The 25,717-nt window shown below is 38.3% G+C and overlaps 1 protein-coding gene across 2 annotated transcripts in view; it reads left to right on the forward strand.

Annotated features, from left to right (window-relative positions):
* RSU1 (Ras suppressor protein 1) overlaps positions 1-25,717 on the forward strand; it is a 208,491-nt gene that overhangs the window by 119,296 nt on the left and 63,478 nt on the right. For both annotated transcript variants that reach the window (XM_008065176.2, XM_021716114.1), the window contains exon 8: positions 670-802. In XM_008065176.2, coding sequence (XP_008063367.1) covers positions 670-802 — 133 coding nt within the window. The remainder of the gene's footprint in view (positions 1-669; positions 803-25,717) is intronic.

The raw sequence follows: 25,717 nt of genomic DNA on the forward strand, positions 1-25,717 counted from the left end.
CACATTATCACTTCTCTTCATATTGAATAAGTCATTTTGTCTCTATAGCAAATACCTAGAAAAGTAAAGATGTGCTACATTGGCAGGAATTCTTTCCAGATTTCCTTCCTTTTCTTCCTTCCCTCCACTTCCTCTCTCTACTCTTCTTTTCTTCCTACTTTATTCCTCTTTTTATTTTTTTAAGTTGGAGTCTCACTTCTTTGTCCAGGCTGGAGTGCAGTGGCACGCACGCTCACGGCCACTCCAGCATCGACCTTCTCGGCTCCAACAATCCTTCCACCTCAACCTTGTGAGTAGCTGGAACTACAGATGCGCGCTATCACGCCCAGGTGTTTTTTATTTTATTGTAGAGACGAGGTCTCACCAAGTTGCCTGGGCTGGTCTCAAACTCGTGGGCTCAGGCAATCCACTCGCCTCCGCCTCCCAAAGTGTTGGGATTACAGGCTGAACCACTGAGCCCAGCCCCTCTGTTTTTAAATTCCTAGCCAATATACTTTCTTTCACCCTGCTTGTATGCTAGAACCTGCTGGAGGTAAGACTTTTTTTTAAAAAATCAAATGACCCAAAAGGTACTTAAGGTTGTGCTATGGTGACTGAGCAAGACTTCTTAGACCTGATCTATCTTGGATGAAATGACTTTCACCTTTTTTTTTCCATTCATCTTTTCAGGAAACTTGGATTTAACTGGTCAGAAGCAGGTGTTCAAAGCAGAGAACAATCCCTGGGTTACCCCCATTGCTGACCAGTTCCAGCTTGGAGTGTCCCATGTTTTTGAATATATTCGTTCTGAGACATACAAATAGTAAGTAGATTCTGGTTTTCTTCAATTGGAGACTGTGTATTGTATTTATAATAATGCTTTTTAAAAAATTATCATGTGACAGTATCCTGTTGATGACAGCTAACATAGCATTTTTAAGTGTTTTATTAAAAAGTCACATGTGGTAATTATCCCTATCATTTGTAGATTATTTTTAGTTGACATTTCCAAGGGAATTTTTACCAATTCTGTTTAGAGAGTTTTTGAGGTATTAAATTAGTTGAATATTCATGGCACTAAGGAAATTCAACAGACATATTAAGATCAGAACATATTTTTTTTCTTCTGTAAATGCAAAGAATTACAAGTGTTCTGAACAAAAGTGTTAAGCAGTTTATTTATAAAATCAGCGGAGTACTAGGAAACCATCATTCTATTATTTAGAAGATTTTACTCTAGTGAGATGATGATCTCTGTAAGAGAAAAGAAAAAGACAAAAGATGGGGAAGAATCTGCCAGTTTAAAGTCACAGATTCAAAATACTTCCAGTCCTCACCTCAGGTTAAGGGGCCTGTGGGAAACCATCCCTAAATCCTGTATTCATCACCACATCTTTCTTCCTCAGTGTTTCAGGATTGGGAGAAATTCTACCACCTCTTCCTGCTTCTGTTATATCTTCTGTCATTATTTTCCCACCTTATTCAAACTCTCCAGCCCCAAAATGAACTGTCAGTTATCTCAATGCCCAACTGACCCCTAATGCCAAAATCTAGTGTAGTTGTTTGAAGCATCTACAAAAAAACTTGAAAATACCCATAGTCAGATATTATCTGTTTTTGTGTCTGGCACAAACTTTTGGGAATTTAACATTGGAGGATAGTTAGAGGTACATTAAGTTAAGACGTCCTTCCTTCTTCCTTCCTTCCCTCGAAAAAATGCCCCCACTCAACACAGTCCTCACTTAATTTGTGCTGGGCCAGTCAGTCCAGACTGACAGGATAGAGCCTCTGCCTGGAAGTGGTCAGCTACTGGTTCTGTAGCCTTCCTGCCTGAGCGCCACATCTGGGGCTTGCTGTGTTCATGTTTCCATCTGACAGAATCATAGACAAGATGAACTGTGAAGAACACTGACCTTAAAACTAAATATGGCCGGGCTCGATGGCTCAGCCTGTAATCCTGCACCTTGGGAGGCCGAGGTGAGTGAATTGCCTGAGCCCGCGGGTTCGAGACCCGCCTGGGCAACTTGGCGAGACTTCATCTCTACAATAAATAAAAAATTAGCCGGGTGTGGTAGCGCGTGCCTGTAGTTTCAGCTACTTGGAAGGCTGAGCGGAAGGATCACCGGAGCCCAGCAGGTCAAGGCTGCGATGGCCGGGAGCGGCCACTGTACTCCAGTCTGGGTGACAGAGTGAGACTCCAACTCAAAACAAAAAACAAAAAAAGCTAAACACAAGGGAGATCCGAATAAACCTGGGATTTATATATTAAAAACAGCATATCTATTCTTTCATATTTAAACTTCACTTACTTTTAAAGTATTCTTTGTTTGATGCAATACACCTATTGAACTGCTTTTTCCACTGCTTAAAACAGTTTCGTGAATTTTGATGCCTTTTAGTGCTTCTGCCATTTTTTGTTTCACCTCTTCCACACTGACGAAATGTTTTCCTTTGAGGACTTTTACATCTGTGAAAATTGACAAAAAACAGTCGCTTAGGATGAGATCAGGTGAATAGGAAGGATGTGACACGGGTATGCTGTTTTTGGTCAAAAACTGCTGAACACTCAGTGTGGTATGGGTAAGTTGTGAATCCTCCATCATGAAATGGGCAAACACATTGAAAGAATCTCCAAAAACAACAAAGAAAATTTACTGAAGCTAAACACAGCCTCTCACAACAATGTGAGCTGGTACGGTGATGCAGATGGGTTCCTAGAACAGTTACCTAGCGGGGGAAGTCTGTACTACAAAGAGCCCACTTTCCAGAAAATAATTCCGTTTTGGGGGTGGGGGGGATCTGCCACCCCATATGCTAAAATTCCCCAAATGATACCATATCCTCACATATAAAAAAAAAAATCAGATTAAAGCATGGTTTAGATTTTTTTACACAATACCTTGACATTTACAACATAAGTCTTAAGACTTACCTTAAGAGTAAAATTAGATAAATATAGGAGATATGTAATTATTTCATAAGCCATATAGATATGCGTAATTATTACAGATTCAACCATTTTAAAAAAGAAGAAAAGACTTTATCTCACCCTTGGAAAGTCATTAATTATGAAAATGTGTGAAAATACAATTGCAAATTAGCAGAATAATATTTGTCTTGTTCTTAAATTGTTAATCATTGCTATCATGAGTTTTAAATAGGGTTATAATTTTTTGTTAGTAAATTGGGAGCTATTTCAAGCTTGGTTTGCAGGGTATCTTTGAAAAATTATTCTGTATTTGATAGTATACAGAAAAATACACAAACAACCTCTTAGCCTTCCACAATTGGAGGAAATTTTCTGCTTATTGTTCTGATTAGCAATATTATAATTTACTATTGATGAAATGTATAGTTTACAGAGGATTAGAATACATTGCATATGAAAGTGCTTCTAATTTTAATTTCATTTTAAAAGATTAAATTTTGAGTTTATGGATTGTATATTACCTTAAAGTCATTATTAGGCAATTAATCACCATTATATACTATTTCAAACTATTTCTATTTATTTGAACATGGTTAAGATTCTGGATGAAGGAGAGGTTTGGTGCTTTAGTTGAGTTAACGGGTAGGTTATTTCAAAGAGAATACATGACTCAGCACTTCAATGAGTAGCATACTTGATGCATATGTTTCTGTCTTCATTATTGGCATCTGTTTTGGGGAATTGGAATCATCTAAGCAATTTATTTGCTAGCTTACTTTTTTGTTTGATTTCCTCATGGAGCACTGGATTATCCTTTATACAGTGAAATCAATATTAATAAGCTTAAGTGAGAATAGGAGAGCCATTGTTCCCTTTCTAGGGGGACCAGCTGTTTCTGCAGTAATGACTTTTAGAGGTGTCAACATGACACCTGTAAAAGAAACACTTGGCCTTGGTTCCTTCAGAGTCTTGAGTTCTTGTCCTCTTTTCTCCTTCCTGGGAGGAAGAGTGTTGACAGCTTCCTATAGTTCACTTTTTCTATCCTTTGGTCATTCTCCCATAGCAGCTATCTTCACTCCTTTATCAAACAAGTAAGCCCAAACATGGACTATTAGCTAAATAAGATACTAAGTCAAACGCTTAGTCTTTAAAAACAACAACAACAACGGACAAAAATGCTGCCATTGTGTTTCACCAGATTCATACACACTGATTTTTTTTTTTAAATGTAAGATCCTTCTTTATATGAGTAGTTCTAGTATGTATTATTATATCATCATGTAATTGGAGCTCAATTCAATTATTTGTTTTAAACAACCGTTTCATAATTGGAGGATTTTCAGTATTCTAACTCTCTGAAAATATATTATTAAAATTAGCAGGCACTTGACCTTTTATTAAAGCTTGACCTTTTATTACATGTGGCAACCTTCAGGGAGGACAGTTTACTCAAGACACTCATATTTTTATTTTTTAAAAAAGTAAATTTTGGGCTTGGCTCAGTGGCTCAACCTATAATCCCAGCACTTAGGGACGCCGAGGCAAGTGGATTGCCTGAGTCCACGGGTTCGAGACCAGCCCAGGCAGCTTGGCAAGACCTTGACTCTACAATAAATAAAAAATTAGCCAGGCATGGTAGCACACACCTATAGTTCTGGCTACTTGGAAGGCTGAGGCGAAAGGATTGCCATAGCCCAGCAGCTTGATGCTGGGTAGCCATGACTGTGCCACTGCACTCCAGCCTGGGCGGCCGAGTGAGATTCCAATTCAAAAAAAAAGGTAAATTTTGGTAGGGTGTGGGTATGATGGCTCATACCTATAATACCAGGATTTGGGAGTCTAACATGGGAGCATCATTTGGGCCTAGGAATTTTAAACCAACTTGGGCAACATAGCAAGATCTCATCTCTACAAAACATACAAAAATGAGCTAGGTATGGTGGTGTGTACCTGTAATCTCATCTACTCTTCTGAGGCAGAAGGGTTTCTTGAACCCAGGAAGCCCATTCTGCAGTGAACCATGATCGTGCTACTACACTCCAGCCTGCGCGACTAAGTGAGACTCTGTTTCAAAAAATTAAATTAAGTTAAATTAAAATTTTAAAAATCAATTTTCACATTCAGTACCTTAGTTTTGGGTCTTCTAGTCTAAAACCTGTAGCTCTTAATGTCTCATCTTTGAGTCTTCTTGTTTAAGCCACATAAATCCCCTTCAATTAAAAAAAATCCTGATATATTTGTGTGTGTGTGTGTGTGTGTGTGTGTGTGTGTGTATGTGTGTATCTTTAAACTACCATGAAATCACAATTTTGTTTTGACACTTAAAAGTACCAGTGAACCTCCATCCCTTTTTTCCTTTTTTTCTCCTTTTGCCTAACCATTTAACTCATTACCTAAATGAGAGCAGTAAAGAACTAAATAACTTACTGGAGTGTTTTCTCTCCATTCACGTCCATGGCCAACTTTCACAGTGACCTTTGTGTTCTAAGCACATCCTTGAGGCCTTCTGAATTTAGAGCAGAAAAGATGGATTATCTGGTTTATAGGCTCTGATGGACTCCAAGAGGAGACATGGACGCTTGCAACAAAACAGCGAATTCAGTGTTTAGGAAGAATTATAATATTTTGAGATGGCTTCACTTGATGAAGATAGGAACTTGTGCAGTTAAGTAAGAGGAGGGGGAGGTAGGAGTGGCCAGGAGGATGAGGTATAGTCCTTCAGAGACTGCCCGTTGGAGTACATTTCGGTCCTTGATCATGTCTGCCTCATCATTTCTCAGGTGGAGACTGCTCTTTGTTCAGCTGTCATGCTTTGCACAAGGGGAACGCACTGACTGGTGCCATTGCCTTGCCGGTCACAAGCTATTCCCTCTGTTAAAGTAAAATGATATGCTTGGCCAGGTTGTTGAGGATCGTGCCCTACAAAGCGCTTTAGCATTTCAGACTGTTGTTGAATTACACAGTCACCTTTTAACTCTTTATTTGATGGGGGTTGTCTTCTTGTTTGACCTCTTTTATTTCTGAGATGTGGAATTATGATGGAATCGTCACCACTTGTTAAATTTCCTGAAGGTAAATTCCCTCCCTCCCCCCTCGCCCCCCGCCCCCTCCACCCCCGCCCACAGGAGCAGCTGTCATGTTGAAGTCAGGACACTTGACAAGATTCTTTGTGAAAGGGGGTAACTCACACTTTTCACATTTCCAGCAAGGAAGGTGGTTGGCAACCGCGAGCCATTTTAAAAGCTGACAGGTTAACTCTTGTCAACAAGTTAACAAAAGGAGAGGTTTGACAAATGTTAGGCTGAAAATATGTTGGTTGAAAGAGGCATTTGGCAAACAGTCGTCATCATGAAAACTGCCATTTGCAAAGCATGCCCGTCCTAAAGCCTCATTTCCAGCGTGGCATAACTCAAAAAAATGCTTCTCTGTCATTCTTCCTGTCTTGTGGCTTTCTTTCCTCTCTAGGGAAAGGTGCCCTACTCGCTTGTTTTTATGTGTCTTATTTTTTTGATCTTAAATGACAACCAGCCATACGATTCCTCATGTTGGTTAATGGAAACATTTTCACAAAGCAATGTTTGGTGGATGGTGGGCAACTATGAGAAAAATGCAGAGAATTTCTCTTCACGAAAAATCTACGAAATAAATCATCCTGTTTGATTTGTAAGAAGGAGTTCTTTTATCTGCCGGTTATTGTTTCTCAAGTTGTTTTACTTGTGAAGTTAAAACCAAATAATGCTTTTTTCTTCTGCACGATGTAAAAATCTGTTGCCGGTTATAATGGACATAAATAGGCTTTATTAAACAATTACTACTTCCTCTAATGAGTGCTGAGTCAGTGGCTTAGATGTTCTGTAAATAACTTAACTGCTGTATCTGTTCCACCAAAAGTCTAGAGCATTTCAAATCTGATAGCTGAGCCCATTCATTTTAAGACAGACCTTTGCAGTAGGAAATCATGCCTAACAAAAACTCTGTGTGAACCCTATTGTCTTCTGGTAAGGTATAGATGGATACACGGTTTTGTAAATATCTTCACTTAGATGGAGAAGATGGTTAACCTTCCAGGGACCTTTCTAGCAGTTAGTAAATTTTACATACTGACAATCAGTATGCAGAACAACATGGACTTTTCTTTTTTTATTGCTATATCTGAAAATAGCTCAAATTAAGCCACAGAAAAGCAGTATCTCTGTATAATTGACATAAAAATGAAGAACTATTTTGTTCCTAAAACTTTTGATGTAAAGATTGTTTTTATTTTGAAAAATTGACTATGTATTTTGTTCCTGATGACTTATATTTCCTTTATAGATGCTACATATATATATTACTGTTCTTTTTGAAAATTAATAAATGTATTATCACATTTTCTCCATAATAGAAAATATGATTCACATTTTTGACATCTCGACCCATTTGCATAAAAATGTTTCATTTCATCAATGTTACTAAAAGGTGTCAAAGAGAAAAGGGAAACCCACATAATATGTTATAATTTGGGTGGTATTGTGTCTTATCTCTTAGTTCGTGTTCACTTTAAATGGTAAAATTATGTCCCATTGCTTTTCTCCATAAGTAAGAAAGTTAAATATTCAAAGAATTGAAGAATGTTTATCCCACTGAATAGAAGCAAATCTGGATGTAATACAACTGTTGATCTTTGATTTAGCTGCTCAACTGTTTCTGTGTGTGGTATGAGCTCTTAATTACCCTGGAAAATTAATATCTCCCTCTTTAAGGTGACAGGAGAAATACAGATTATTTGAGGAAGACTACAGTTTGCACTCTCGTTTTCTGTTAGATCATTCAATGCATTTTGCATTTAAAAGTATTTTTTTCCTTTTCTGCTTTGTAATTTGGTTGACACTATTATGCATATATACTTCACAGGTAATTAGTGTTTTTCACTTTTTTCATTTTCATAATCTATTTGCTATATAAAGTTTTGGTGAGCCTCTTATACTTTACTTTTATATAATTTTATAGCTTATGCAAAATGGTTGTTTTTAAAGCGGAAGGCACTTCCCCTTTGACATTTCCAGGGCACTTGGATACTGTGAGAGTTACCATTGTGAGCCTCTGCCCCCAGGTCAAAGGTGAACACTCCCAGGGTTAAAAAAACAAAACAAAAAACACAGCTCAGATGTCCAGTTGGTATTCCTGAAGGCATCTGGTAAAGCCTGTTTCATACCCATCCTAATCTGGAATGGTCTTCACTATGATGTACAGTAGATACAAATTGAGACTTGGAAAAAGTTTCTTTGTTTATCCACGTTCTCCTTCACTGCCTCCTCTGGTCCTTTTTGTTTGTTTATGTTTTGTTTTGGTTTTTTTTTGAGTTGGAGTCTCACTCCGTTGCCCAGGCTGGAGTGTAGTTGCACACTAACCATCACCCCAGCGTCGACCCACTGGGCTCCAGCGATCCTTCCATCTCAACCTTCCAAGTAGCCAGAACTATAGGCGCGCACTACCACGCCCGGCTAATTTTTGATTTATTGTAGAGACGAGATCTCACCAAGTTGTCTAGGCTGGACTCGAACCCGTGGACTCAGGCAGTTCGCTCGCCTTGGCCTCCCAAAGTGCTGGGATTACAGGCTGAGCCACCGAGCTGGCCTTCTCTGGTCCTTGAACGTGGTCAGGCCTCCAGTGCTCTGTGACTGCCTGGGAACTGCTTGGAACCTGGGGGCTCAGGTTTGATCAGTGAGAAGGAACTCTGAAAGTCACTTATTTTACTCAGTGCAATTTGCATTTTCCTCATTGAGTAGGCACTTATCATTAGAGAGTCCTATATTACTATTAGAGAGGCAAAAGGGGAAAACAATGCAACCACTATATCAAAGGGAGAAGAGACATTTATTTTTAATTTTGCACCACAAAAGCCTTTCACATACGACTTAAAGAGTAGAATTATTTCTGAATCTCTCCCTCTCTCCTCTTCTTCTCTCCCTCTCTCCCTCTCTCTCTCCCTCCCTTTCTCCCTCTTTCTTCTCCCTATTCCTACCACCACTTGATTGTATCAATTTAAGGTAAATAGAATATGGATTATTTGTCCCACTTGACAGAAGGAAAATATATATGGCTAGACTTCATCTTCACTCCAAAAAGGAAGTATGTCAAGTATTACTATTTTGAGTTTTGTTTTTAGATGATATTCATTTGATACAATCATATTGAACTATTGAATATTGACTTATTCAGTGAAGTGAGATTAGCCAACCCTATATATCGATAACCTTTATTAACTCTCAGTAATCCTGAAGTTCAATGCTTGATGCTTTCTATCCAGCTAAGATGAATGATTGCCTGCATTTGCTGTTTTTATTTGAGAGATAAATTTAAAAGTAGCGCTTTTATAATCAAACAAAACTGTCTGTGATTTCTAATCTCTACACAGTAATATCTTGTTTTATTACATGCTGGTTTTTTATTGAGCTCTGGTCTCTTATTCTGGCTGGGTGTTGTTGGAGGTTTTGTGGGATTTTTTGTTTGTTTGTTTTTACTTTTTAGCACTTAAGGGTTCTTCTGTGTTGTCAGGCATTTTGGATTAGAATGCATAATATTATGAAAGGAGTTTCAATCAACTTTATCAGATAAAGAGCTTAAATGTGAGTTGTGTTCACAGGCATTTGTCAGTGCCCCAGTTTATTCATCAAGCATTAAGTAAAAAACTTTCTGTATTTTAATTTCTAAGTCTTGATCCCATGCCTCTCTTCCAGGCTTGGCTTTCAGAGTTGTATGTTTCTCCCAAGCATGCCAATTCGCTACTGTTTCATTGTAGGGACACAGACCATAGGCTCCTGTTCCTGGAAAAGGGTCGGTGTTTTATTTTTAATCTTTTAAGAATGGATCTTGTTAAAACAGAAGCTATTTAGAATTTGACTGTCCCTTGATAATAAACACCTCTTATGTTTGTATATTATTTCATGTGTGCTTATAAAATTAAAGGGATTAAAAATACATAGTCATGGAAATATTGTTTTCTACTAGAATAGTTATTTTTTAAGTAGTCTCTTTTGGAACATATGTACTTCTATCACCTTCATAGTATATATATGCTTTTCTATTCTCTGTCCAAGTAAATAGTGTTTGTTTAGAGATTAAATGAATGATCGTTGAAGTTTGGGTTATTTTATGTGACAGATTTACTAAATAAGTACCAAGTACCTTGACTTTTTTTTTTTTTCTTTTCCTGGGTATATCTGATTTTGTCTTTACTATTTGTATTAGTTTGCTAGGGTTACTGTGACTAAGTACCAGAAACTGGGTGGCTTAAAAGTAGAAATGGATTGTCTCACAGTGCTAGAGCCTGGAGGTCCCAGATCAAGGCCTCAGCAAGGTTAGTTTTCTCTGAGGGCTATGAGGGAAAGATGTCTCAGGCCTCTCTCCTTGGCTTACAGATGGCTGTTTTCTCCCTGGTCTGTTCACATTGTCTTTCCTCTATGACTGTGTGTCCACGTTTCTCCTTTTTATGAGCACATCAGGTATATTGGGTGAGGGCTCACCCTAGTGACCTCATTTTAACCTGTCTCTGTCAAGACCTTATCTCCAAATATGTTCATATTCTGAGGTCCTGGGTCACTTCAACAAATGAGCGTTGGAGTAAGTGGGCCAGTTTAGCCATAACATTATTATTACCCAGATGCCCAGAAATAGCCTTCAGTTCTTTCTCAGTTTGTTTCACCCTCTTCTCTTTATTCCCTTCATCCGTAGCTCTCACACATTTAGAGGAGGTATAGTCTGTTTATTAGCAAATATGTTGAAATGACTCTCCAAGTCGCGATTCACTCCTACTCCCAACCGCATGCTTCTTTTCTAGGCCTGGCTTTCAGAGTTGTGTGTTTCTTCAGAACATAGATTTACCAGTTTCATTGTAGGGACACAGATGATAGGCTCCTGTTCCTAGAAAAGGGGTCAGTGTTTTATTTTTAATCCTTTAAGAACTGACCATGTTAAAATAGAAGCTTTTTAGAATTTGAATATCCTTTGGGAATAAAAGGCACCCAACAGAACACACTTATTTGTCATATTTGGCTAGAGAATTCAAGACAAGAGTGTTCTATAGAGTTCTACCCACATTGTTGTTGTTTTTTTTCAGGGAGGGAGCATGCACTGTGGACAGGCTTTGTGGTCACACCATAGGACCCTCCACCCCCAGTAGACCTAGAACCTCTCCCTGACCCCTTCACACAATGTAGTCCCGTGTGATGGCAGTTGAGGTTTTGCCCCATAAAGGGTGGAGTCAGAGAGTCTCCTGTCCTGTCTTGGGCTTCCAGTAACCAAATCTGGAGCCCTCATAACTTTTGTGTCATTTTTTTTTTTTTTGACCTTATCTCAAGAGATCTCTGGATTAATGGGCAAAATCAAAACTACTAATAACAGGGCACAGAATTCTCTTCTTATGTAATTAAAGTGGTTTTGCTTGCCCAGGATGGAAAGACATACCAAAGATGGAGTGCTTATTTTCATATGATGTGCCATGCTGTAAAGACATGTTGACTCTTCTGTGAAGCTCTGTGGGAAGAGAAGGGAAAATAAGGAATATTGAACTTGTTAGAGGAAAAAAGTTCCAGGTAGAGATTGATAGGTTTTTAATTATAAACTGGAATTTTAAAAGATTGAAGTAACCTGAATTTTTAAAAAATGCACAGATAAAAAATATATATATATACACATATATATATGCCGTACACACATACACATACACACACAGCATACATATAAGTCTACTTTTAGATTACTGATCTTAAAGGTGGCTTTTAGTCTCACTTTTGGCAATGGTAAATAAATAGCCTCATCACAATCACCTCTGCTTCCCTGTCTGCAAAGCTAGAGTTCAAACCAGATCATCTCTGGGCTTATCTTAGCAACTATTTCTAATTCTGAGTTCTTTATTTTTCTGGGAAACATGTAATATTTCATATTACATGCTGCATTCATTTTTTTAGAAATTTAGGTTAATTCTTAAACCTACATCCCATCTGGATTTACTTTATGGATTTTCTTAAAGGCAACGGAAGACAATGATGACCCTGAATATAAATTGTTACAGGAAAATGGATACAAGATAAAATTACCAGATCAACCTTTTTATTCTATGTTTTATGGAATATTTAATGTATGTTTGGCAGTAACTTATTCTTACACATGAATTCCTGACACTTTCGATTCTTCAGACTTATTAATCAGTGTAGTCAGCACCAGAGCAATTTTATGAGACTTACCAGTCATCAAAAATTTATTATCAGATAAATCAAAGAAACAACGAGCATCTTAATAGGGTAGAGAAAGTGGCACGTAAAGGGTCATTTAAGACGATGCCTTTTGTCAGTTGTATGTTATATTTACAGCCAATATCAGAGAACTTACTCATAATTTCATGCAAATAGTAAGCAGGGTGGTAGTTATCTTCCTAGGTAAATCCTTTCTCTTTGTTTTTCTCCGGCAGAATATTGTGTTTGGACTAACTATAAGACTGAGAATGTTAAATATACAGAAGACAGGAAGCATCCTTTTCCAGTTTTAAGCCTATATCATTTATTTTAAAACAGTGTCTGCATTTTCTTCTGAATTTTGTCCCAGTAGTCATCCAAAGTTGAGCATTACTGAGCTCAGTCCCTTCCTTGGGAGCCAGGTTTCTAGACTCTTGCTCTTTGGAACTGCATAGGGAAATGGTATTCACATTGCCTTTCTCATGGATGGGTTCCATGTGTGCCTTCTAATGTGAGACGCAGGCTTGTGTCTGCTGTCTCCACACTGTTGTTGACTCCCTTCTGAAGGTGTAGTAAAAGACTTGGGTCTTACTGCATGAGATGAGCTCATTAGAGGGAAGTTTTTCTATTACCCTGTCCTGAGTGTACCAGAACGTCATTACCCTCTAGAACAGAATGTTCGTGACGGGGAGCCATGCAGGAGCAGAGCAGGCACTAGAGAGCCTCCAGACAGAGCCGCTGGGAATGGACCCAGAGAGACAAGGCCAGGTTACGTCTCATCAGAGATACATACAACCTTCCTTCTACCTCACATCTTTGTGTGTGCTGGGTTCTCTGCCTGGAAATGTTGTTTCTTCCATCTTTATCTATTGAATATGCAAAATTCTTCGAGTGTCAGGTTAAATACTATTTCCTTAGAGACCTTTTCTCAGATTGTTTACTAACTGCCCATCAACTCTAGGTTCCTGGAATCATCATTCTTCAGGGCTTTGACGTCTCCTTAGTAGCAATTTTAATAATAATAACAACCACAGCAAACCAGGCTTGGTTGTTCATGCCTATAATCCCAATGAGGGCAGCCTGGGCAATACAGCAAGATCCCATCTCTATAAAAAATAAAAAATAGTCTGGGTGTGATGGTGTGTGCCTGTAGTCCCAGCTCCTCAGGAAGCTAAGGTGGAGAATTGCTTGAATGCAGGAGTTCAAGGCTTCAGTGAGCTATGATTGTGCCACTTGCACTCCAACGTGGGCAACAAAGTAAGATTCTGTCTCTGAAATGTTTAAATAAATAATTATAATAATAATATAGCTATCAGTTACTGCATATTTACCAGGTGCCAGACTTTGTATGCCTTATATGCAATATGTATCAGTTGATCCCTTGGTATTTATTTGTTTGAATACTGCTTATATTTTGGAGGTTAAATATGTTTTCTCTCTCTTAAGAGACTGGGATCTTTTTGAAAGAAACATTCCTTCATGACTGTGTTTTGCACATGACATGCCCCAATGACTTATTATATAAATGAACCGTGTCGTGCAGAGGAGCCCCTGACATGTGGCTCTAATTTCTGGACAATAAAACTATTCTGTAGTCTGAAATAGACCAAATCCTATAGTTCATTGTTTTTGGTGGCTGCTGATAAAAAATCCTTGAAACATTAAAATGTATTCTCAGTAAATAGTATTGAATTTAGATGATGTCTTCCCTATAGTAGTCCTTCATTATTTTTTATAGATCTGTTATTTTTACCATATTACTCTTTTGATGCAAAAGAGACATGTTCTTCACAAATGAATGAATTATGTTTGAAAGTGACACCTTCCTCTGTATCAGTCTGTGACCTCTGGTTCATTTGTCTGCCTTCTCTTTGCCCAACCAGGGAGTATTACATGGGGCATGTGGAGTGTGTGATTGTGCTTGTAAATATGGAATCTTTCTGCAATAAACTGGTAAGGGCAGTTATGTCTAGGGAAAGAAACTGGATGACAAGTGGGGAGAGGTGGGCACATTTTTGTCACTCTTTATGCTTTGGCATCTTTGAATGTTCTATTTCATACATGTTTTCATTATTTAAAAGATTATTTTTGTGACAAAAGGGAAAAAAACAATTGGGCACATGAGGGGAGAAACCACAACAAATGTGACTTTCTAGCTGGTTTTTATCTATAATATCTCCCATTTCCATTTGTTTCCCTAAATGGTGCGGAACCCCTGCTTATCAGTAAGGTACACGAAAAGCTTTCAAGGTGTCATTACCTCCTAAAGTGTGTCCTGAGTCTTGGAAAGAGACTATTTGAATGAGAGCTTGAGAGGTTTCTCCTTTAATGCATTGATCATTCCAATTCTTGGCTTACGCCTTGTGAAATCTTACATTGTTTTTAACACCTGTCAAATAACATTAAGCTTTCCTGTATCCTTGGAAGAATCTATAGCAACCTGTTTTTCCTTTAGAATCCAACGTGAAATGGAAAAAGGTGGCCATTCAAAAAGACCTAACAAAATAAGGCAAAACAAGAAAATGAACTTCTGCATTGAGTGTGTGTGTGTGTGTGTGTGTGTGTGTGTGTGTGTGTGTGTGTGAGTATTTTTTCCACCTAAGACTTTTGATGAAAGATAGACTTTTCCATTTTTAAAAAAGCATGAGGGTTTGAAATAAGGAAGAATGGATCTTAAATGAATTGATTGTGTACTTAAGGATAGAATTAGACTTCAGAATTCAATATTTGATACAAGGATTTTTGTTTTGTTTTGTTTCTTCTGTCTCCTTTATCTTTTTTAACTGTAAGCTAAGATGACATGTGTGTTTCAGACTGTTTATGTGAGATTATGAGCATTTTTAATCTGTTCTTTTACATTCCCAATAGAAACTGCGTGAGTGGTGATCTTTTAATAGAATGTGTCTTGCAACTAGCAAATTTATTTTGGTACTAGATTCAAGATAATTCCTAAGTAATGTAAACTTTGTCAATAAAAGTTTTTGTTTTGAAATACTTAAAATCTTGGAACTGTATTTTTTAAGTTTTCTGAAGATAGCTTCTGCTTTATTTTTCTGTTTAATTAATACAAGGAAACAAAAATACTGATCATAAAGTAAAAATATTCTTTATGAATTTTTGAAACATGATTAAAGAAGAATTACAAATGGGGAAAAATGTTCTTTGAAGACCACCATGTGAATACAGTATACAAGTAGACTTTGGTTTACTGTGGTTCAAATACTAAGATCTTGAGTGACTTTTACTAGAGAAATTTAGAACATACATTATAAAGTCAACTACTCCCAGCCCCCTTTTCTATTTATGTATTTGTTTGTTTGTTTGTTTGTTTGAGACGTGATCTTACTGTGTCACCCAGGCTGGAGTGCCATGACATGATCATATCTCACCGCAGTCTCCTAGGCTCAAGCAGTCCTCCCACCTCAGTCTCCTGAGTAGCTGGAAATATTAGTATGCCACCACGTCTGACAAATTTTTTCTTTATAGGACTATTCCACTATGTTGCCCACACTAGTCTTGAACTCCTGACCACAAGCAATCCTTTCACCTTGGTCTACTGAGTAGCTAGGACTACAGGTGCATGCCATCATGCTTGGGTAATTTTTTAAAAAATTTTTTCTAGAAGTGAGGCCTCACTATGTTGCCTGGACTTGGCTTCCAGCCTCAAGCAATCCTCCTGTCTCATTCTTCCCAAGTGCTGGGGTTATGGGTGTGAGCCATGGCACCCAGCTACCTTCCTCCATTTTTATTCTTTTCATACTTTAACATCCAGGTGGATTAGTATGGAACACAGTTTACCTTATTTACACTAGGGAGAAAATCAGCATTACTTGACTTCCTGCTACATTTCTGGATCCTGATTCCATGAGATGTACATATTTGCCTCTACTTTCAGAATTGTAGGTTAAGAAGAAAGACTGATGGTTTAGTCTGGTGGTTGAGCCAGAAATCAAAGTCTGACCTGCTTAAAAGAACACTGTCCCATTCTTCTTTTGCTGTGAATAGTACCTAAGAAAAAAAATGAAGAAATACTGGGTTTATGCTGACATCCTCAAAGGGAAGTCAGTATATACAGCTAAGATATGCACATGATCACAAATTTTCTGGTTCTTGAATCAAATTCAGCCTCCTGCAAGGCCACATCTTCATGCTAGTATTGAAGGTATATGAGGCATCCAAGGGTCTCTGAACTGTATTCTTGCTACCAGTTCTTTAGTTCCTGAAGCTTGACTTACCACAATTCACCCTGATTCTAATTTAGCATCCTCTTAGCTGGATGGTTCTGATATGATGAATACAAATCTATTTTCTTGCCAGGTAGCTCTGCTTCAGTGACTATATATTCATTCACTGTGAGCTACACAGTTATACGGGGTGAGTATCCCTGATCTGAAAATCTGAAATCCAAAATGCTCCAAAATCTGAAACTTTTTGAGTGCCAACATAATACTCAGAGGAAATGCTCATTAGAGCATTTTCAATTTCAGATTTTCAGACTAGTGATGCTGAACTGGTAAATATAATGCAAATATTCCAAAGTCCGAAACACTTCTGGTCCCAGGCATTTTGGATAAAGCATAATCATTCTGTATTGCTTTGTAGTTGAACTTCAGTCAATGAATGCATATTGAAGAGTGTGTCTGTTCTATAGCATACTTTCCATTATTTCTCCCTTTTGGACTTCATCATGAATTCCTGGCCTTTCTGGGCTCATCTTGTACCGATTAACTGAAATAATATTGGCTAGTATAGTCCTTCCCAAGTTTTCTCTGTGATCTCGTCTTTGTGTCTTTGTTTTATTAGCTCTAGACCCAGGCTTTAATTCTCTTGCCCCAATAAGGAATTGGCCCTTCTCCAAGGAGACCTGGTCCACGAAGAGGAAAATAGTATTAGAATCCAAAATCCAAAGCCTAAGAGTACATGTTTTCCAGATGAGCATCAAGGTAGAGTAGGGTGATGTGAATTCTGCTAGTCATTTGAGTGACAAGACAGCAAAATTACCTTGTACACAAGGGCGCATGTATTTGTGTTGATGTTCCTTGTTTACCTATAACTTTGTTATATTTGTTTTGACCTCCTTGTTTTATCAGAATTTATTAATCCATTTCCCAGTTTGCCAAGTCACACATAGTAAATCAGACTGTGTGTTTATGTGAATGGGGATCCCGTATTTCCAAGTTTTCATTTTCTTTTCCTGACCCTGGCCTCAAGTGTTTTGGAATTGACTGCGAAGTGTTGTAAGTTCAGGAAATCTTGTCATTGCCCCCAGAGCACTGCCTGCTTGAAAACAAAAAAGAAACAGTTATCTCCTTCCAAATCGTATATTAAAAAACCAAACGTGAGGACCACCCAGCAATATAAAGACTTAAGTCACCTGTTGTCCAGATAGAACCCCATTCAATTAAGGGACAATAACACTGACGTAAGAAAATGTTACCAACAAAAACTTTTGATGCTTTGATGTTTTGTCTATTACTTCTTCATTCTCTTGGACACTAGTATTTGTCTTTTAACACAAACAGCATTACCCTTATATTCGACTTCAAAATGCCCTTGGGCTTGCTCTCTTCGTCTCATTCAAGTTCCTGCTCAGACACCATCTCAACAAAATGCTTTCCACATCACTCCATCTAAAATGGACCCCACAGCCCACCTCCCACTCCTGCCTCTCATTTTATTCTCTCTCTCTCAATTAGAATGAGGGCTCCTGCAAGAAAAGAAACTTTGTTTCGTACACTGCTCTGTCCCCAGGAACCTCAGATAGTGCCTGGCACCTAGTGTTCTTTCAACTACACATTGTCGCCTGCAGTGTAGACATTTCTGCTAGAGGAGATTTTTTTTTTAAACCTTCTGTCACACATCCATGACACATTTGCAGTGTTTCCCTTTTTCTTCTTGAGTCTGAGCTGCTCAGATTTCATGATATTATTAGTGCTGCTTCCATCACCATAATTGTTTCTCTGATGTTTCCAAGGCTGCAGTCTTCCCCAGCCGGCTATTTCCCATCAAATCTAGTAGCTCTTTTTAGCTAGACTTTGAAACTCCCGCACACGGCATTTTAAAGGATGATATGGAAAAAAAATATACCAGAAACTGTAAGAGGGTGTTTGACCTGGACTCAGCCCATTTGCCTTTTGTTTTGTTTTGTTTTGTTTCTGAGCGTGGATCTGCCAGTCCTTCACCCCCTAACAGATACCTCTGCGTGTGGGACCTAGATATTGGCTGCTGAGCGCTTCAGGATGCAGGTGCAGCTTTTGTCCTCCATCATGATGGTGTGAAAAAGCCTGTAAAAGGTGAATTGGCAGGCTTTGAACTATAGTAATTGCTTGAAAACAAACAGCAAAGGGAGGAGGGGGTAGGGGATGTCTCTCTTCTTTCCAGCCCTCAAAATATGTGGATGTTTTGTTGGCAAGACAGAAAACCTACTTAGAGCCTGACCTTTGAACCTAAAAACGTAGGTGGAAAAGAGGCGTCGGGGTCCCCCAGGGATCACTCAGTCTTGGGGTACCAGAGGCCTCCTGATCAACCGCATTGAGAAGCAGCCCTATCCTGTAATAGGTTGTCTCCCTTCCTGTGTCATTTGAGATACAATCTGACCTGTTGAACACAGAGACACCCAACAAAGATGAGGTGTGATGATGTATTTAGAGAAACATGAGGCTTGTCTCCACACAGAAGAATCCTATCAAGACACAGCTTCTGAGCTGGATGCTAAATTTTCTTACAGGTTGAGTTAATTTTCTATATTTCTAAGAAAATTCTCCTAGTCAAGTTTTCATTGTTAATTAAATGTTTTATGTATTTATCCTAAGACATAGAAATAGCGTGAGTTCGTTTTAATTATGTGTGCTACAAAAAGAGAGAGTGAAAAATTTGTAGCTGCTGTGTTTACCTTATGCCAGATTTCCTGCTTTTGAAAATAAATGTGACTGCCTGCTATACAAAAGAGATCCGGGGGGGCTGCACAGCTGTTGTCAGAATCTCAGCTGATATCATCCCACTCCTGGTCTCTGAGCCTTCCCAGGTCCTAAAGGTGCACACTTCTTCCAGCGGGACTTAAGGGCCCTGAAGAAGCATTGGGATGGTGCCAAAGGACTTCAGAATAACCTCCCCAAATGTATATAAATTATGAAGTGTCTCTGAGTACTACCTGGGAATGAACCCAGGAAGAGGAGGACCTAGCTACTTAACCTGGCATGTACTGTCTTGGGAAATAAGCCAGCTCCAGGAGGCATGCAGGATTCCCCTCCACAGTTTATTAGACCAGCGGCTGTGAGCACTGGCTGTGGAGGCAGGCCACCTGGGTTCAAGTCCCATTATTATTTTTCGCTAGGTCTATATCATGTTTTTTTATTTAACATCTTTTTTGAGCAACAGTTGGCAAACAGTAAGCCACATATTTAAGGTATACAGTTTGATGTGTTTTGACATCTTCAGACAGCTGTAAAGCAATCACCTTAAGATAGTGAACACATTCATCGTCTCCTAGGGGTTTTTTGCACCCCTCCACAAACCATGTTCCTCCCTCATGCCTCTCCCTTCTTCCTCCGCTCCATCCCCCCAGAACCAGTGACCCACTTTCTGACTATATATTAGTTTGTATTTTGTAGTGTGTTACATAAATATAGACATGCAATGGGTCCTCTGTGTGTGTGGAGATACACACACACATATACGTGGTGCTGTCCATGGTTCTGACCAATACTGACCAAGGAAAAACTTGAAGAAAAAGAGGAGGCAGGGCAGGGGACATGAAAGATGAGTTTGGTTTTATATAGGCTGAATTCGACATCTGACATTTCTGAATACCCTTATGTGGAGAGATATCTAATAGGGAAGATATTTTATAGGCCTAGAATTCGGGAAACAAACTTAGACTGGAGGTAGATCTCATCTTCCTTGTAGCTTCCTAGTCACCAGCCAATCATCCTCTCCTTATGGTACAGCCCAAGGCATCGCAGCAACAGAATACTCTAACTGCAATGCTTTTTGCTTTGAAGAAACAGGATCTCAACTGATCAGTTCATGTCTATATCAATCTGCAGTCAATTAAGAAAAACATTTGGAAATTTCTACTGTATAAGATAAATACCTATATGAACTTTATAATTTTGTGGTGCTGGTGCTACCAGAGTTTATTTTCAAAAGCCAGTGTTAGACTAGGGCTACACAGAGTGTGGCTGCTCTGAGGAATTTGTCAGAGATTAAGTTCCTGTATTTTTGGGGTCTTACCATGGAATAAAAACGAGTCCTTAGCATGTACAATTATGCAGCAAACACTGATGAGCTCTATTTCTTCTGTTAAGCACCAAGCCAAATTTTCTAGCCCCTTTCTTTCATAGCTTAAAATGTATCCAATTTTATCTCCTTAGTCTCTGACACAAGAAGTGGTCAGCTTTAGAAAACAATTTACTGAGTTGATTTGTACTGATAGGCCTGAGTAGAAAGTGCTTTATCTAGATTCTAGTCCTATAATTTTTTTAAAAATGGACCCAGGCACCAATTGTAATAGGCTACATGTTCTAGAGACCCTTCTCAATTAGTCAGTAAACTAGCACGTACTGGTTGTTATTAAATACACCACTTTTACCTTCTCTGACTTGGGTGTGTAAGTATGGATGAAGAAGGTAAGATGAAGGAATGGCAGCCTTTGTTGATAAGTGTCCCTGGTAGGCAGAGGGAGTCTTCTCTTTGGTGATCTGGAAAAGAGACATTGGCTTTCCCTATTATGGATCAAGTAGCCAAACACTAAAAGATCAGCAGCTTGTAGAAATTCCAAAGGGGAAGTTAATGAAAAATGGTTAAAAAACAGTGTAGTACTTTGGGAAAAATATAAAATGTTAAGTTCAATACAATACAAGAGAAATCACATGGGCCTTTTGGAATGAGGCAAGCCTGTATTTGAATCACAGCTTTACAATCTGTGTGGCCACATTGTCATGAGTACATTATTTTAGTACTTTGAATTCTTCTTTTTTTTTCCTCTGTAATATATTGAGGTTGGCAGGTGTGTAGGTCATACTCTGTGTAGCCCTAGTCTAACATTGGCTTTTGAAAATAAACTCTGGTAGCACCAGCACCACAAAATTATAAAGTTCATATAGGTATTTCTCTTATACAGCAGAAATTTCCAAATGTTTTTCTTAATTGACTGCAGATTGAAGCAGTGAGGCTTGAACTACTACAATACACAATAAAGGAGAAGTCTACCACCTCTCATTGTATGGACATAGCTTAAGAACATAAAATATATATATATATAATATATATAAAGGTCTATCAGCAGTGTGGTAAGTTTAAACATGTATCCAGCCATATTTGTACACAGCAAGCGCTTTGAAGGCATACAGCTTCCTGGAATCATGTCAGTGGATAGTACCCCCGAGACAGCAAATTGACATCACAGTGGGAAAAGTGTAAACCACCATCAAAGATAGAAAATAGGGTCACTGTGGTGTGAGTCCTTTTATTTACAGATGTAGGAAAGTTAATAATGAGGGAGATCAGAGGAAGGGGAGTAGAAAGGAGATGAAATGGGAATGCTCTTAAAATTTATATCTGAGGACCTTTGTGACTGTGCTTAGAACCGGGGAAAGCAGTAAAACATGGAGGGCAAAACGTGTTCAATTAAAGTCTATTTCAAATGTTTTGTTTCCTAATGTTCACATTTTATAGATTTATAAAGTTCATGAAACCATAGAAATAATGTAATGTTTCTCTTTATTGTTCAGATGACAAAATTGAATCCCCAAATGATTAAATGATCTATCTAAGATGACCTAGCCAGGTAATCTCATATTTTGCTCACAGGACCTTCTCAAGTACAGTTATCCCTATCTGAAACATTTCTTTTACCCAGCATTCATCCTCTCCCATTCCCAGTTAGTTCCCACTCTTCTGCAGATTTTAGGTCATTTATCACTTTTCCTTGGGATGCCACCCTGACCACTGCCACCATGTCTCATCAAGGTCAAATAATCTTAATACAGAAAACAACCACAGCTAATGCGTATTGAACACTGGTGTTTATCACCATTTTACACAAAGATAAACTGAGATATGGGGTGGGGGGTAGTGGAGGAAGTTAAGTAATTTGCCTGAGGTTATAATTAATGTGTGGTAGAGATAGAATTCAAACCTGAACAGTCTCCAAGCTCAGTTCTGGTCTTTCAGGTATCTATTATCAGGATGCCTTTTGTGTTTCTTAGCACTTACTTCTCTTGTAAGTTTATATTTATTTGCTTGGTTATTTAATATATTTTTTCTACTAAACTATAACTTTCAGGAGCGTTAGATCATATAGCTTTTGACTTATCTTTTTTTTTTTTTTTTTGCTTAGAGCACAAGTACTTGACATCTAGTAGGCTCATTGAATGTATTTTTATATGTAAAATAGAGTTAATAATAGCATATTTTAGAGTCCTATTTGTTCTAATTGTGTTGTGCTGTATTCATTGCATTGCAATAGTACAAGTGCACCATTTTGAGAATAAAGATAATATGCACAAAGTGCTCACTAGTTTGTGTCACTCAATAACTGAAAGGTATATAATTATAATAAATGAAATTAGATGTAATTTAGCTTAAGACCACAAGACAGAGCCTGAACCCAAGTGTTCAGTGCTTCCAAATTTTATTCTCTGCTCCTTTTGGTACCTATGAAGAAACATAGTTAGCAAACTTAGTCTTAGAAAATATATTGCTTGGGAGAGGTAATTTCAGATTCTTAACTAGACTGACAGCTAAATTATAAGTCTTATCCTTGGTAAGCCACTTTTATAAAGATCCAGGGTCCTTTTGATTCAAGAGTAGTTAACAGATAACTTTCTGGACCAGCATCTCAAGCATGGGCCATTAGGAAAGGCTAAAGTAAGTATTTTCAAATCAACATATTATTTGAGTACAGTTGCCCTGTCCTTATTCAGTTACAGCAGGAGATGAGTACTTGGTCTTTCAGATGTGTTTGTTTCTACATGCATTCCATCTTCCTGTATGTACTTTGAGTAATGCAGATATGATTGATTATTTCAAATCATATCCTTGAAGTTAATTCAGCAGTGTTATCTCTGGGTATAGAGATGCGTTTGGCAGATGATCAGCAATGTATTCTAGTATACAGAATCTAGCTGCAGAATAAAAATTGGGTTATAAAATTGATCTGTAAAATAGTCACGGATAAAATGGTGAAGAGATCAAAATTAATCTTAAAAAGCACAAGCAAATGTAGATATCCTAGAATCAAAAATAGTAGTATTCATGAAAGTGATGATTAATTATTTAATTCCAAGGACACATTATAGTTTAAAAATATATTTTAGGTTCTCAATTGACTAGCTATTTTATGTGGCAGAGTAACCACTTTGCATATTTATTAAAATTATTCATAACTGCATAGCAGCCTAGATGAACCGTTGAGTCCTTGTTCCTTGGTCCAATATATTATCTTGTCCATTTATCATAGCTCTGTAATAGAAATTTGTCTATATTTTAGAATGATCCATGGAATATTTTCAGTATCAGCATCTCCTAAATAGATATTTTATCATTTCCATTTTGCCTATTATGAACTTTCTCTATGGGAAAATTGCAGATTTTTTTTCCTTAAGGAACATATTTTAGACCAAAATTTTTGTTCAATATGAAAAGTTATTATAATTTCATTAATATTTAGTTGTTAAAATATTTCAGTTACCAAAAAATTTGGACAAGATGTGAATTCTTTGGTGGAAGACTAGAAGTTGATGATCTTCATGTACATTTTGTAGAGAACTGTGTTTGCTTTGGGTATTATTTGTTGAGTATTTGATGCATTGCTGCAGTCAGGCAATGTAATAGTGTGTTTGGGATGGTGAATTCTGGAGCCAGATTGCCTTCATATCCAGAGACCACCACTTACAATTTTTTTTTTTTTTTTTGAATCGGAGTCTCACTCGGTTGCCCAGTCTGGAGTGCAGTGGCATGCTCACAGCTACTGGAGCCTCAACCTGCTGGGCTAAGGCGATCCTTCCACCTCAGCCTTCCAAGTAGCTGGAACTATAGTCATGCTCTACTACGCCCGCCTAATGGTTTTGATTTATTGTAGAGATAAGGTCTCGCCAAGTTACCCAGGCTGTTCTTGAACCCATGGGCTCAGGCGATCTCCTCACTTCGGCATCCCTTACTATTTCTGTCATTTAACTTTTAAGCATCAATTTAACTCATGTGTAAAGTTGAATGATAATAGTACTACCTTCGAGAGTTGTTAGGGAGAGTTTATGAGATCAGGCATGTAGAACACTTTGAACTGGGTCAGGCTCAGAGTAAACATTCAATAAATATTAGGTGCTGTGTTAATAATAATAATGATAGTTTATTATGGAATGTTATAATAAGTGTGGGCTAGGTTTTAGCAAGAATATAGTTGTAAGAGAGGTTTATCTCTACTTAACCTGTCTGTGAACTGCTAAAGACTTCATCAGAAGATGGTGTTAGGAAAGAAAACAGATACAACTCTTCAACTAGAGTATTAATTATAATATAGTGGAGTTCAAAAAAGCCTCAGATAATCTAGTTTAATGCCCTGTCTTTGCATAGGTAGGAAGTGCTGCTCCAGAATGTGAAGTGACCTCCTGAGGATCACTCAGCCAGGATTGCAGCCTCCTACCCAGTCTCCAGGCTCAAAGTTCAGTGCTCATACTGTTTTAAAATACTAGTTTATCAACAAGAAGCCTTCACTGACCTTGTCTTGGATGTAGTGATTGTCTTAGGAGCTAAGGAGTGTGTGACATTTTAGCCACACTTCCTTATACACCTTTGTTTGGTGTCCTAGTGATTTTTTTTTTTTTTCTGAGTTGGAGTCTCACTCCATTACCCAGGCTGGAGTGCAGTGGCACACTCACGGCCACCCCAGGTCTACCTGCTGGTCTCAGGCAATCCTTTCACCTCGGCCTTCCAAGTAGCCGGAACTATAGTCATGCACTACCATGCCTGGCTAATTTTTGATTTATGGCAGAGATGATGTCTCGTCAAGTTGCCCGGGCTGGTCTTGAACCCGTGGGCTCAGGTAATCCACTTGCCTCAGCCTCTCAAAGTGCTGGGATTACAGGCTGAACCACCAAGCCTGGCCCCTAGTGATTTTTAACCCTCCAGAAAAATCTTTCCACATACCCAGGAGTCATACAGCAAGTGACTGACTGTCCCCAAACTGGGGCCATCATTCATGCATGTGAGCAGCTCTGTCTGAATCCTTCAGTGGGACAGTAGCTGTAGTTATGGGTAGAGGTTTAAAAAAGGAATGTCCACAGAGTCATCCATAATTTCCCTTGAGACCTCATAAACTTCTAAAATTAAAATAAAGCCTTTCTTCCTTATAAAACAGAGTCATGTGTTAAAGGAGATGCATTAGATGCTTCTGAGGTGGATATTTTAGTGGGTTCTATAAAATTCTCAATAAAGGAAAGGTCAGTGTTGGTACCATAAACAGTGTTCATAGAGGCATATTTAACCCTAGTTTCTTCTGTGATTCCCAGAGTATAGAGTAATCGAACTCTTCTTGACAATGTCCTTTTGCCCATCACCTCCAAAGAAAGACTCCACTGCTGCCCAGCCACTCTTTTTC

This window comes from Carlito syrichta, unplaced genomic scaffold (genome assembly GCF_000164805.1).
Source record: "Carlito syrichta isolate Samal-C Ts95f unplaced genomic scaffold, Tarsius_syrichta-2.0.1 Scaffold308182, whole genome shotgun sequence".
Classification (NCBI taxonomy): domain Eukaryota; kingdom Metazoa; phylum Chordata; class Mammalia; order Primates; family Tarsiidae; genus Carlito; species Carlito syrichta.